The sequence below is a fragment of the Tachypleus tridentatus genome, chromosome 4 (genome assembly GCF_004210375.1).
Source record: "Tachypleus tridentatus isolate NWPU-2018 chromosome 4, ASM421037v1, whole genome shotgun sequence".
Taxonomy (NCBI): Eukaryota; Metazoa; Arthropoda; class Merostomata; order Xiphosura; family Limulidae; genus Tachypleus; species Tachypleus tridentatus.
Window position 1 is genome coordinate 31600442 of NC_134828.1, and position 14363 is coordinate 31614804.

The window sequence follows — 14363 nt, forward strand, 5'->3', positions numbered from 1 at the left end:
GCAAAAATACATTAGACAATCTGCTATGTTCACCGCGGTGGATCGAATTCTAGATTTAGGTGTCATAAGATTTACTACTGTCTCACTGAGGACTATAGTCAAGTGGTACGAACAACAACAAAGAATATGATATTAGCAAATTGAACATTTACAAATGAGACTGGGTTTGTCTAAATGAGTTGAATAAAATAAATTACGCTATTAAGTTTCAGCTTATGAGTGCTAATTCAGTTTTGCTGTGAGAACTCCACATTTGATTCAGATTAATATACAGCGAAGGTTTACGAAGTGGTCTTAATGGTTTCTCTCTTGTACGCTCTCAAATCTGTGGAAAGAAACAAACAAAACTGTTTCGGGTTGAGACTAAGAACTGGTCAGGTTTTTCAAATTGAGGTTAAGGAAAAACCAGCTGTTTCAATTTTCAGTATATTTCAGAAATAGTTAATCATGCATAAAGTCTATAATTTTGAACTTGTTGACAAGAGAGAGGTCATCCATTGACAGCACCCACCAACACAGGCTATGACTGACAGGAACACTAACCACTAGACTAGGTCTAACTCACAATATATAACACACTAAACTAACTAAACAATAAAATTAGAGTTATCACATTTTAAATTATCATATGAGTAAAAAGCTACAGCGACCATTTCTTCTTTTCTCAGGTAAACCTAAAATTCATGGTTTAAATATTTATATATATATATATATATATAGGGTACTATTTGAGGGCTTTATTGATGTCGTGGTTTTCCATTTTTACCTTAAAATCATCCACGATTCTTCAAGGCTCCTGCATGACCAGGCAGTTATGGCACTCGACTCGTAATTCGATGGTCGCTGGTTCGAATCCCCGTCATGCCAAATATGCATGTGGGTACATTATAATGTCACGAGCAATCCCACTATTCTATGTTAAAAGAGTAGCCCAAGAGTCGGCGGTGGATGGTGATGACTAGCTGCCTTATTTCTAGTCTTACACTGCTAAGTTAGGGACGGCTAGCGTGGATAGTCCTCGTGTAGCTTTGCACAAAATTAAAAAAAAACCAAAATCTAATTGTGAAAATTGTTCATATTTAATATTGGTAATATTTCCTTACTCTGTCAGTATATTATTTTCACAAATTTTGTAATAACCCAGAGAATGAAACAAACCTGATTTCCGATGGTCTGTAGTTAGTTGATATTTCATGTGTTCGAAGCTCCTTGGTACAAGAAGAAATAAAAAACTTAGCATATTTCTGAAATCTGAAGTGATTTAAGATTGATTTATTGTGCAGTTAGTGATGACATGAATCAACTCCACAAACGTTATTTGAATGTAAAAGTAAATTTTAAAGCAATGACATAAAACCTTAACACAACTTAATATTCCATGTTTGAAAATTATTAATACAACATAATAACCATTGCCTCAAAATACTACATCATAAACCTTTATTTTACGAATTATTTGGGTTCTGCTCACTGCGTGTTTGTCATAATAAATAAAAAAGATTCATAGTCTTTAAATGTTCTACAAGCATTTGAATAGAATAAAAATATTTTACACCCGAAGCTTCTAATTCTCTTTCTTAAAAATATTTATTAAATTTTACTCCCCCTCACAAAAAGCTATGAAACTGTTATTTTATTTCTATGAATGTGGTAAATATTGAAAAACATTGAACGCTTTATTCACACTATACTTGTACGTTTTATCGTTGTATTCCTCAGAGTTGAAACTTGAGCATGATCTTTAGGCTTAAAACATTTAATGTAACACAGACAGGACTGTTTCAAGTGAATGTTAAAGGGCTTTAACTAAAATATAAGTGTAGAAATTCTCATCGTAACAATTCACTGTCAAAAGCGGAACAAAACGTGAAATGTAAAAAACAAACGGTACAATTTTATTATGCCTTTATTATTCTGGTGACGTTAACAAAAGAATATTTCTGGGTTCCACTTTGTACCAAGTTCATGCTACTATAACAAAAACTTGAATTTTGAACATTAAACTGTTTTCAATGTGATTAATCTCATAGAATTAACAGTTTGAAAAGTAAATACACACACAAAATAAACTGTTATCAGTAAAAGTAATCCTACACAATAATTATCAAAATAAACGATAATGTAAAAACAAAAGACAACAAACCACTAACTTTGAAATACTTACCAAATATGGTTATGCCAATGGTATTCTAGTGCCACAATAAAGCCAAGAACACACAGCACGACAAATATGGCAAACTTATTACGCTTCACAAACGACATATCTGGAACAGATTCAATGTTGATATTTCTTTTTATCTTGTTCATATCGACATACAGAAAACTTAAATATTAAACATGTAATTTAGATTTTACCAGTTTTAACATAGCGAACTTAAAAGTTTAACTTCCAAAATTAGAACAAAGGGTTTATTATTTGTTTTAAAAGATAGTTTATCCTACGTTTTATTTTCCCCAGTGTGTGCGCGTCTGTTTTCTTATAGCAAAACTACATCGAACTATCTGCTATGTCCATCGAGGGGAATTGAATCCCTTGGTATCAGCGTTGTAAATCCGTAGACCTTCCGCTGTCCCAGGGGAAGACTGTTTTCACAACATAAACTACTATTAACATTATACAGTTTTAAATCAGTATCCAGTTGTCAGCTAGCTATATTTATTTCGGACATATTTTAACATAAGATTTGTAGAATTATTTGGATGGTTACTTCAATTTTGACATTTCCAACTAAACAGCACCTTGTACGACATGCGAGTTAAAACGGTTAAGTCAGAAACCTCAAAGTTAAGTCATAATTATCTTTAACTAAGTTTATAATTGGAGGGCAACAGTACCCCACCATTTATTACGTGAATACTCTAATCCAAGTAACAGGATTAACTATCACAGATATAACTATCTGACCAGTTGAAATGTGGATCGAACTTTGGATCTTCCTATTTACAGTCGGACGCACTAACCACTACGGCTTGCTGGCCTACCTCAGTGATAACGAGAAACTCCACTTGTAGAGAAAAATATATATGTAAAAACGGCTGGTTTGAGTTGAAAAAATTTTTTTCCTCTACATAAAAATTATTTTCATCTCAAACCAGCTGTTTTTACTAATATATGCTGGCCCACCTGTTTTGAACGTGAAATGGAAACCCAGACACTAACCATAAAATATGTCAGTTATTTACACGTTAAGTTAGCAAAAAATTATTAATTTTTCTCCACAATTTTTATCAAATACAAGCGCAGTCGTACGTTCGCAGACTTAAAACGTACTTAAAACGAAAAAAATATGCATGTAAAAACGGCTGGTTTGAGTTGAAAAAAAATATTCCTCTACATAAAATCGTGAGATCCTTCGTCAAACACGTTCTCCCTTTTAGCTGCGGGTGCGTTATGACGTGACAGTCAATCTCATTATTTGTTGGTCAAATGTAAGCAAACAGTATGCGGTAGTTGCCTTTCGTCTAATCTTTCATTACAAAGTAAACAAGTAATACCAGTCAGTGTAAAGGAAATTACGATTTCAGATCCTTCTGGTATAACAGTGGTAAGTTCATGAACTTAGAACGCTAAAATTCAAGATTGGTTCCCATAGTGCATTCCCACCAACTGGGTGAGGCAGGTTCGGATCCCCATCATACCAAACATGCTCGCATTCTCAGCTGTTTGGACGTTATAAGGTAATGATCAATCCCACTATTCGTTAGTTGAAAAAGAAATCTACGATTTGTCGATGGGTGGTAATGGCTCGCTGCCTTCCCTCCAGCTTATTATTGTTAAATCAGGAAACGGCTACCGCAAGTAGTCCCCGTATAGCTTTGCACAAAATTGAAGGCAAATAAAAAAAAAATTCAGAGCCCCACCTATTGACGATAGTATGTAGTGGTTATTTTAATTCTCTAGTGTGTTGGAGAGCTTATTGAATTCACACGCCGTATGTCATTTTAAATAATGTAAAGGTTTCCATCATTCTTAGTTTGGAAGATAAATAGGAGGAAGAATCGTCTTTGCTACCTTCAGGTTACCTCTTGAAGGTGGAAGGAGTTATTATGGTTATTTTAACTCTGGTGACTGAGATACAAGAGAAGGGTCGCATCATACTAAGTCTACGGATTTACAAAATCAGGGGCTCGATTCCCCTGGGTAGACTTTCCAGATAGCTCAATGTGGCTAGGAATCGAAAATAGGAACCGAACTGCTGATTTTAGTGTTATAAATCCGTAGATTAACCCTATATTTACCGCTGTACTAGCAGTTGACAGCCAGTGGAAGAGATTGATTTGGTTTCGTTTTATTCAAGCAAAGTTACTACTGGCTAGCTGCTATGTCCACCGTGGAGAATCGATTCCCTGAACATTGCAAGTCCGTAAACACATCTCTGACCAACCGAAGAGCAGTAGGGAAGAATTTTTAGGAAAATTTGTACCAGCGTTCAATAGATTTACATAATGGGTGATACACGAGTAAACATCCCACCGACGTCGAGACGCCAACAAAATAAATGTAAGTCTTATTTTTAATGTTATTATTCAGCTATTTACTAGGGTTGGATGCTAATAATTATGTATTTCTTGTTTGTTTTGAATTTCGCGCTAAGCTACACGAGAGCTATCTGCGCTAGTCGTCCCTACTTTAGCAGTGAAAGACTAAAGGGAATGCAGCTAGTAGGCACCATCCGCGGCTAACTCTTGAGCTACTCTTTGATAAACAAATAATGGGATTAATCGTAACTTTATAATGTACCCTCGGCTGAAAAAGCGAGCATGTTTGGTGTGACGGGAATTCGAATCCACGGCCCTCAGATTACAAGTCGAACGCTGTAACCTCCTGGCCATGCCGGGCGTACAAATTTATAATCGATATATTTTGTGAAAAATCTAGAAAAATAATAGTGAGATAAATAAGAGTGAACAGTTTAAAGTAGTGAAAGAGTTAATATGTGATGAATACGCATTCTGAGAAGTATTTATCGAAATTTTTAAGTATCCAATAAATATTTAGGGAAAAATACTCGAATGTCAGTGAGGTTTTAGTGATAGTAATCATGTTTATTTAGTTACTCGATCAGTTAGCCATGGAATTGTATAAGTTCATCTTTACGTTAGTCGAAACACCATAAGCAGAGTATATTCCTTATACTGTTACATATTGTATTTTCTCAACATCAGCGAAAAAATAACCAACAAGTATAACAAAACATTACATTCCAGTAAATACCAAGTTTATTCAAAAACTGTACTCAAAACTAAAGGCCATACTATGTAGAAACTACACTGACAAACACAACACCAACGTTATTTATAAAATACAATGCAACAGCTGCCAGGACATCCTTCTATATTGGAGAAACAAGCAGAAAACTTGAAACCATATTCAAATAATAAAAAAAGCGCACCTTCACACGGTTTCGAACACTGCAAATCAAATAAACACAACATAACCATAGGAAACACCTAGATACTAAGTTGGGAAACAAATATAAACAAACGCAAAAATCAAAAACGCCCTACTGGTAGAACAACTTAAACCAAAATTAATCCAATATAAAGGAACATCTTTATACCTATACTTATCAATAACCTAACATTCACCTGCAACACCCCCAACAGTCCCGTACCCGTTTATACTCTCGTCCCCAAGACATGTGTCCAGCAACAGTCACTTGCAAACTCTCTCTTTCTTAACCTGAAGATGACCTAGGAAGGTAGAAACGTTGTTCTCTCCTTATCAATAAAAGTGTTCATACCCATATCAGCCGTTCTGAGATACATTCTTTGAACATGTTACTTGTGAACTTAGGCCTACTCCAGTAAACACAGCTTGTAGGATTAAAGTAGCCTGTAGTTTAACTAAAGATGACTCATATTATTTTAAACATTCATCAAGAGAATTTATGAAGAAAAAAATAACATTAACTTCCTCCAGCACACATTACTCAGATTCGAAAGTGGATCGAGTTATGTTATCACTTTAGTCCTATATTAAGAGAGTAAATTACTGTAAGAATTATTTTATATTGTATTCACATCCTATTGTACATTTAGTTGCAATTAGCCATTCTGTAAATCCCTCCCCCAAAAAAAGTCTTTTTTGTGCGCGTGTTAAGTTCCTAACTAAATAGATCTGTTTTTCTGCACTCATATAAGTGCATTACATTTACAAGTAGAACGATGGGCATGACCTGACCTGATCTGGCCTGGCATTTATGGCAATCTGGCGGTTCAATTCCCATCATTGAACATGCTTGCCTCCTTCAACCGTTGTTTTTATTTGTTTTTATAATTTGATGGTTAAGTTGCAGGTAAAAAGAGCAGCTCAAAAGCTGACGATTGGTGGTGCTGATTAGCTGTCTTCAATCTAGTCCACCGCTTTTAAATTAGGAACGACTAGCGCGGATGGCCCTCGGACAGTTGTGGGTGGAATTCAAAACAAACATTTATTTTTCAACTAAGAATATTAGTTGGAGGAAGAGGTCAAATGCATTTGATTTTCTTAGGTTTGTAAGACCTAAAATTCCACTACATCACAGATAGAAACCTTTTGGTGTTGAAGTCCAGTTGGTTTATAGTTCTATAACTTCCAGAAATGGCAAATTGGCTCTTGATCCATTATGAAGACAAAACGGTAATATCGTCTTCACGGGATAGAAGAACTAGAAGAATAACAACATGTGGAATGTGGACAGAACTATTGATATATTGATGGTGGAATTGTTTTACTCATAATTTTCTAGTTGCCCCCTTTCATTTGTGTGTCAATATTATCATTATAGATAGCGTTAGTCTTTGGTTTTACTGTTACATTATGTAAGTACAAATGTGGACAGAACTATTGATATATTGATGGTGGAATTGTTTTACTCATAATTTTCTAGTTGTCTCTTTCATTTGTGTGTCAATATTATCATTATAGATAGCGTTAGTCTTTGGTTTTACTGTTACATTATGTAAGTACAAATGTGGACAGAACTATTGATATATTGATGGTGGAATTGTTTTACTCATAATTTTCTAGTTGCCCCCTTTCATTTGTGTGTCAATATTATCATTATAGATAGCGTTAGTCTTTGGTTTTACTGTTACATTATGTAAGTACAAATGTGGACAGAACTATTGATATATTGATGGTGGAATTGTTTTACTCATAATTTTCTAGTTGTCTCTTTCATTTGTTTGTGAATATTATCATTAGAGATAGCGTTAGTCTTTGGTTTTACTGTTACATTGTGTAAGTACGCGTACAAACTAGACTTTGGCTACATCTTTGTGTGTACAGCTGGCTGTTCACGGTCTATTGCTTAGCAAACCGCACTGCGAATTTCGAGTTCGATTTACGGTTCATATTCTACTGGGTCAAAACACGCACGCGTTTCAGGGTCGTTATTGCACAATAAGAGTGTAAAACCCTATTATTCGAACACTCCGAGAGTTAGCGGTTGGTTTTAGTCTATCAGTTCAAAAGGGGGCCTGGCTGAAAGATGAAATACAAAATGAACCAGACAATATACTATTTCGTTTTGGTAAAATTAGGATAATACTTCTCTTTCAGCTCCTAAAAGTCGAACTTCACATTTGTTTGTGAAAATCCGATATTTCATATGCAATAGCCTGAAATATTTGACCAAATTCACGTTCCTGCATGTCACTGCATGTTTTAATTTCCATTCTGATCAGATTTTCGCACACAACACTGGTCAATTACTTGCAAATAATATCTGAAGTCGAGATTAATGTCTGATTTTTCGACCACTAACAACTGAATCTCTGCCCACCTAAACTAATAATTCGCAGTTTTAGAGTAACTCTAAATTAGTGAACGATCACAACTAATTGTAAAACAATGGCTTCACAAAGGTGTCAGAACATGAAATAAAGTAAAAGTTTGTTTACTTTGAAAGCAGAATATACAATAAAATAGAAACTAATCTTAATATAATTTGAAGAAACATGTGTTTGTTCATCTCTACGTAGCTTTACCTAAGGCAAAACTGTTCGGTCGGTTTAAAGTATATGATCCTTGAGGTGCAAATATTGGCAATGCTGTTGCCAATTGGCAAGAAAATTGTGTGAACAACTTACGATGCATAAATTCGATAGTCCTTAGTTTTAGTCATGGCTTGAAATATCAGAACTCTTTATGAGCTGGACTAATTGAGCAATGGAATTGTAGTTTGCGCTACATGAGTGACCCATCTTTAATTTTTCTAAATAAAAAGTTCTACAGAAAATAAATAGTAATAATATTACTGACATATATATTATTTTTTTTGACAATTAAAGTTTATCGAGCTTTTGCCCATATGCAAATAATTTTGGACAGCGATGAGCAAACTCTAGACAAAGAGGCCCGACATGGCCAGGTGGTTAGGACACTCGACTCGTAATCCGAGGGTCGTAAGTTCGAATCCTTGTCACATCACATATGCTCACCCTTTCAGCCGTGGGGACGTCATAATGTGGTTACAATCTCACTATTCGTTGGTAAAAGAGTAGTCCAAGAGTTGACGGTGGGTGGTGATGACTAACTGCTCTCTCTTTCTAGTCTTACACTGCTAAATTAGGAACGGCTAGCGCACGTAGCCCCCGTGTAGTTTTGCGAGAAAATTGAACAAAACAAACCAAAATTATATGACAGTAGTTTTAGAAGTGTGTGGGAAAGTACAATAATATAAAGTTCAGTTAGTTTGAAAGTAAAAATTAATCATATATAAACTAATCTTAGAAAAATATAATGTGATAAAACGGATGTCTTCCTCTCACAATTACACTTAGCTGAGCCAACTGTTTCTCAACAGGACAGTTTAATCTCCCATTGTTACCAGTACTGAGTTTTTAATACAAGAAAACAAAAAACTAAACTTACATCTCATATTCCTGAAGACCATCTAAATATCGAAGAAAAGAAATCGTTTTTTAAAAGTCACAAACTTCAACTTCCTGAACCCGATACCACAATCACTGCATTTCAACTACTTTGTTTGCTGTCGTTCAGTTTGTAAAATAACTTAGCGTTTCCGGGCAAGCCAGGTGTTTTCATGCCACTACGAAAGACGGGGTTTGAGATTATTTGCATTTTTTGAACAGTGTAATAAAGATTGCCCGTCTAAAACTACCTTTGCAACGTCTGAATTTTAATAATTACTATTTCACAGTATTCCGTGATGACCAAAAACCTACTTGTAGAGAAAATTACACATTTAAAAATGGCTGCTATGGGTTGAAAAAGCACTACATAGCAGCCATTTTTACATATATATATTTCACAGTATTGTCTGAACAAAACTAGAGTTTATTATACTTATAAAGCCACCTAAATTATAAGTAATTTATAAGTATTGCTTAGTCAAATACTTCATACGTATTTATGAAGTGAATCAAGATTTCACGGTTTTCACGATTTTTCATCTATGAGTGACTTTTCCAAACAGAAAAGACAACGCGCCCTGTCGCTTTAATTTTTCACATAACTCCTCCGTCTAGGGTTCCAACGATTCCTTTCTTATTATATGAAACGGTCTACGAGCTACTTTGGGCATAAACTTAGATACGAGCGTAGGTTCATAGAAGGCTTGGTGAGTAATAAGATCGACTCGGGTCCCACTGTTGGCATTGCTGGCGCACAAAAATATAGCTAACAAAAAGGACACAAACAAATAAGCAGGTATCGATATATACGTAACCATGGTAGCTATAGTAATATAGAAAGTTTCAGAGCTAAAAAAATACTGAAACAAGAATATCAAATTACAAACGTTGAGTTGTAGTTGTGTTGAATTAAGAATAATGGGCTGTCTGTGATCTGTCCACCACGGGTATCGAAACCCGGTTTTTAGTGTTGTAAGTCCGCAGACATACCGAGAGTCTCATCCGTTGTTTGCTTAGTCAAACTTTTTAATGCACTGATTTGTTTGTTTTGAATTTCGCGCAAAGCTACACGAGAGCTATTTGCCCTAGCCGCCCCTAATATTTCAATGCAAGACCAGAGGGAAGGCAGATAGTCATCACCACCCATAGCTAACTCTTGAGCTACTCTTTTACCATCAAATAGTGGGATTGGCTGTCACTTTATAACGTCCCCACGGCTGAAAGGGCAAGCGTGTTTGGTGTGACGGAAATTCGAACCCGTGTATTGCGTATGTGTATTTTCTTAGAGCAAAGCCACATTGGGCTATCTGCTGAGCCCACCGAGGGGAATTGAACCCCTGATTATATCATTGCAAATCCGGAGACATACCGCTGTACTAGCGAGGGGCTTTTGAGGGAATGAAGCATTTTCTTATTCTTCTTTCTTGTATTTCGGTTCCTGATTATACTTCAAATGTTAATGTGAAAAACAGACACTGAACATTCGTTAACTGACTAGACTTTAGACGTTGCCCCAACTTCAATGGCTCAGCAGTAAGTCGGAAGTCTTACAACATTAAAAGTCGGGTTTCGATACTCATGTTTGCTATAAGTTCGAAACCCATTGTGTTGCTTTTTTGCTTAACAACAACAAATCAAATCAAAACTTCAAATGTTAGTCCAAAACAGTCATATACAGTTATTTACAGCTCAGAGGTTATTTTAAAATAACCGTGATTTGTTTCGTGTTGTAGATTTCTCAGTACCTAATTTTAAGAGACTTCAGAACTTAGAACCAAAGCTATTTTAGTTTGGTACCTGCCCCGGGAAATGTTACGAGGTATAAGGTTACTAAAGTAGCTACATATGTTATATAACATAAACTATCTCTTACAAACAAGCTAAAACTGATAGTGTTACCAAACATTATATGTGTGTTTATAAAATAGCTAAATCTGTTAGAGTTATCAAATATTTTATGTGTGTTTATAAAAAAGCTAAAACTGATAGTGTTACCAAACATTTTATACGTGTTTCTTATAACAAAGATGTTATGGGATTGCACAAGCCATCCCAGCTAACCAACCAGCTTTAAGCATTCCTTTTCAAGCGCACCTTGTGGTTAACTGTAAACATTTTAAACTACTGTAATATTTTACTGTTGTCCTTATTTACTCTGCTTACGTCCTGTTTTGGAGCTAAAAGACATTCTTTTCACACTGAAGAAACAGTACAGGAACAATTGACTACAAATTTCAACCATACACTCTATTTACTGTGTCCAGTTCTGAGAAAATGTCTTTAGCAGCTGGCATAAATTTCTAATGCACAAATGTTTTCAAACATTCCACCAGAGTGTGTTTAACTTGAAGCGGCGATTAACTAAGATAAGAAAGACTGTAAATACATGAAGTAAATTAAATTACCAACTTGTAGAGGTTTAAAACTACAAGCGACTAAAATAAGCGCGCTGAACGCCAGCTGAAAGGATGATTCATGTCGGTGTATATGACAATTTTACATACATATACACATTTTTATATACATATACACGTGGAGCTCATTCCACGAATACCGACGTGTCCTGGTGTCTAGAAAAACTGGACAGAAGTAGATGTAAGAGAGAAGCCGGACAGTCGGTTTTGAATATCGGAAAGAACAGGGTGAGAACAAACATGAAGCGATTCCATGGCCAGTAGAGAGTTAAGCGAGTTAGTATAAAAAGTACAAAATAATGTACTGCATAGTTTCTACATGATCCAGGGTAAGAGAAAAGATATGCAATTCGACAGTGAACAAAGAAGCTGTAGAGAGAATCATGTGTGCAACACTAAACCACAACAAACCATGGCAGAGCCCACAGGACCATCTAAATTCGAACCATCCATATAAATGGAAATAAAAGGATGGTTCAAAAGATTTTCGGCAGATAGAAGACGGTACTTCCAATCAGAAGTATCCCTTCCTCAGGTGGCTCAAAGAAAGGTCATATTTGGGGTTGTTAATAAGCCATGGTTGGATGGGCTGACCAGTAGAGACGTCAATATCATCTAAGGTCAAACCAAATACAGCCGAGGGTGCCTGGTTACAAAGGTCAGAAGAAACAATGTCAGGCCATCTATTCTGCAAAACCATAGCTCACTGAGGAAGGAAAACACAACTCCAGGTGCAATGTTGTGGTAAGGATCGAAGTTTTGAAGTACACAATTAAGACAGTTTCAAATGGCTGAGATATAGATGAGGTTCATGAAACTCAGTGTACAAACTCTGGAAAGCCCCAGACAGTGAACGGATTCCAACATCTTCTGGGCTGAAGTCCTAGCAGAGCCATAGACTACAGACTCATGTTCAAATTTCATTGATACTAAATCTATTTAGTATCAGGTATTTAGAACATAAGCTAACAGCAGCATAAGAATTAATCCATCGAAAACTGGAATTTTGTATTATAACACTTAAAACATAACCATATATGCTACATTATAAATTTCTTTATAAAATCATGTTTAACATTTGTGTTTTCTATTTAATGAATTTTACCTAATTTTTCTGCAGAGCTTTATCAACTAACAACTAGTTTGTAGTGAATCATGTTTTATTAGTTAATAATATTAGCATTATGAAACATTCTCTTTGCGATTTTAGGTGTTTTGTGAATTTAAAACCAGAAAGTGGAATGAAGTTCCGAAAGGGAAGAAAAGGTGTCTTTCAGTAGGGCCAAAAGTACAGAATTTTATGAATAAATTAGAATTATTCATGTTGAAGAACATGGATGGCTAAAATATTTTTTTATTTAAAGACTAAAAATGTTTGCCTTACTTTCCTCTAGTTTGAATTTCTATACATTTTATATATTTCACATTGTTAAATAAAAGTAATTTTTTTTACACTGTGACTGAAGTATTTTTTGAACAAAGTCATTAAATAATTCAGCTCAATTTAAAGCCATATATTTCTTTTAAATAAATAAAAATTTAAATTATGTCTCTTTTTTTTTTTGTTCAGAAAATAATTTAATATTTCAAGATTAAAGGTTTTTGCCTTTCGGTCTAGCTTTCATTCACGTTAGTGAAATTGACACCATCAACAAATATCTTAATATATCTTGTGACTGGCGGAAACATTCAAAAAGTACATAAATGTATTTTCAAAATCTCAATATTTTAAGGAGGTACCCGTTAAACTAACGAACAATATAAAATACTGAAGCAGCTATTTATGGGATAATAAGTTTATTTCTGTGAAACGTTTCGTTTCTAATAATAAAACATGATCACGCACAACGTTTAACGTACAAAGTACAAGTTGTACGTGACTGATCTCGATGTTAGGGAGACACGTTTTAGAGAAATAAATATTATCCCAATAATATCTTCTAGCTGGTTTCTTTTATAAGGTAAAAATATTTTCAATCATACCTTTCTTGTAAGCTTCTTAATACTTTGTGATCATCCGTTGCCACAAAATCTCTCTTAACTGACACAGATTGCTCCAGCTCCAACTGTCTATAAAAATCCTCTACGTGAACCATATATTCCTCTACGTTCCAACTCGATGCTTCTTTGCCAATCTAATCTGTTCGTCTAACGAATAAGCTGTAGGCGTAAGATAATCTGGAAAATTCAAAATTTAAATGTCATAAAAGTTTACATTTATGAAAACAATTGCTTTGACTTCGGTTCAATGATTTTTAAATGCAGTTGATAATCCAATTTTTGGCGTTTTTGTCCTCAGTCTTACCATTAAGCCACGATATCTTAAAACACTAATATAAAATTAGCAAGAGAAAAAAAATAATTTAAGGTGTATAATAAGGAATAGAAACATAAGTTTTTTGTTAAGCACATAGCTATAAAATGGACTAACTGTGATGTATCGAAACTCGATTTTTTTGTATTGTAACCCTTAAAAGCCCTGACTTTCTGCCACCCCATCGGAAGACGAAGGGCTATAACTGTGGGAAATATAAATACCAACAACTTCTTCTAGGTAGATATTTGAATATACATATACATAAGCTATAAATATATATATCTTTTAAACCTATGAACACTATACACAGCAGTGCTCTTCGTTATTTGGTTACTAAAAGCTTGATAATTAATATTAATCTGCTATAAATAAAGCTGCCTAATTAGATAAAACACGATAATGAGTATAGTTAAGTAAACTGTTCTTTCGTTTTGATTTCTAACTTTCTTACATCAGCAGGACATCCTTACTATTCGCGATCTGTTGAAAACCAGTTTGGCTAGTTTAGAAGATTTAGGACAATCTTAAATGTACACACTGTAGATATTAAGTGTATATTAAAACGATTTTGCAGCTTTACCATCTTCGTTCATGTTCTATATGATAACAGTGTATCTTGACAATTGCTGTACAGCATAGTTTCATTGCCAAAAACTCTGTCGAAAGACTGTAATATTAAAACCGTAGTACTCCTCCCTTTTGCTTTCCATAATCCATCTAGAGCGTAAAGACGATGGTTTCTTATAGTCCATTTAAACAACCAGATTTTA

At 34.7% G+C, this 14363-nt stretch overlaps 1 protein-coding gene across 2 annotated transcripts in view; it reads right to left on the reverse strand.

The window, feature by feature from the left end:
* LOC143248801 (alpha-(1,6)-fucosyltransferase-like) overlaps nt 1-13408 on the reverse strand; it is a 41601-nt gene extending 28193 nt beyond the window's left edge. The window contains exons 1-3 of one of the 2 annotated variants that reach the window (XM_076497564.1): nt 13260-13408; nt 2165-2264; nt 1159-1208 (exon numbers count right to left, since the gene is read on the reverse strand). In XM_076497564.1, the coding sequence (XP_076353679.1) occupies nt 1159-1208; nt 2165-2262 (148 nt within the window). In that variant the 5' untranslated portion in view covers nt 2263-2264; nt 13260-13408. Of the gene's footprint in view, nt 1-1158; nt 1209-2164; nt 2265-8860; nt 9003-13259 lie in introns of those variants that run through there. The other variant, XM_076497563.1, reaches the window with a different exon arrangement.
* Nucleotides 13409-14363: the final 955 nt, after the last annotated feature.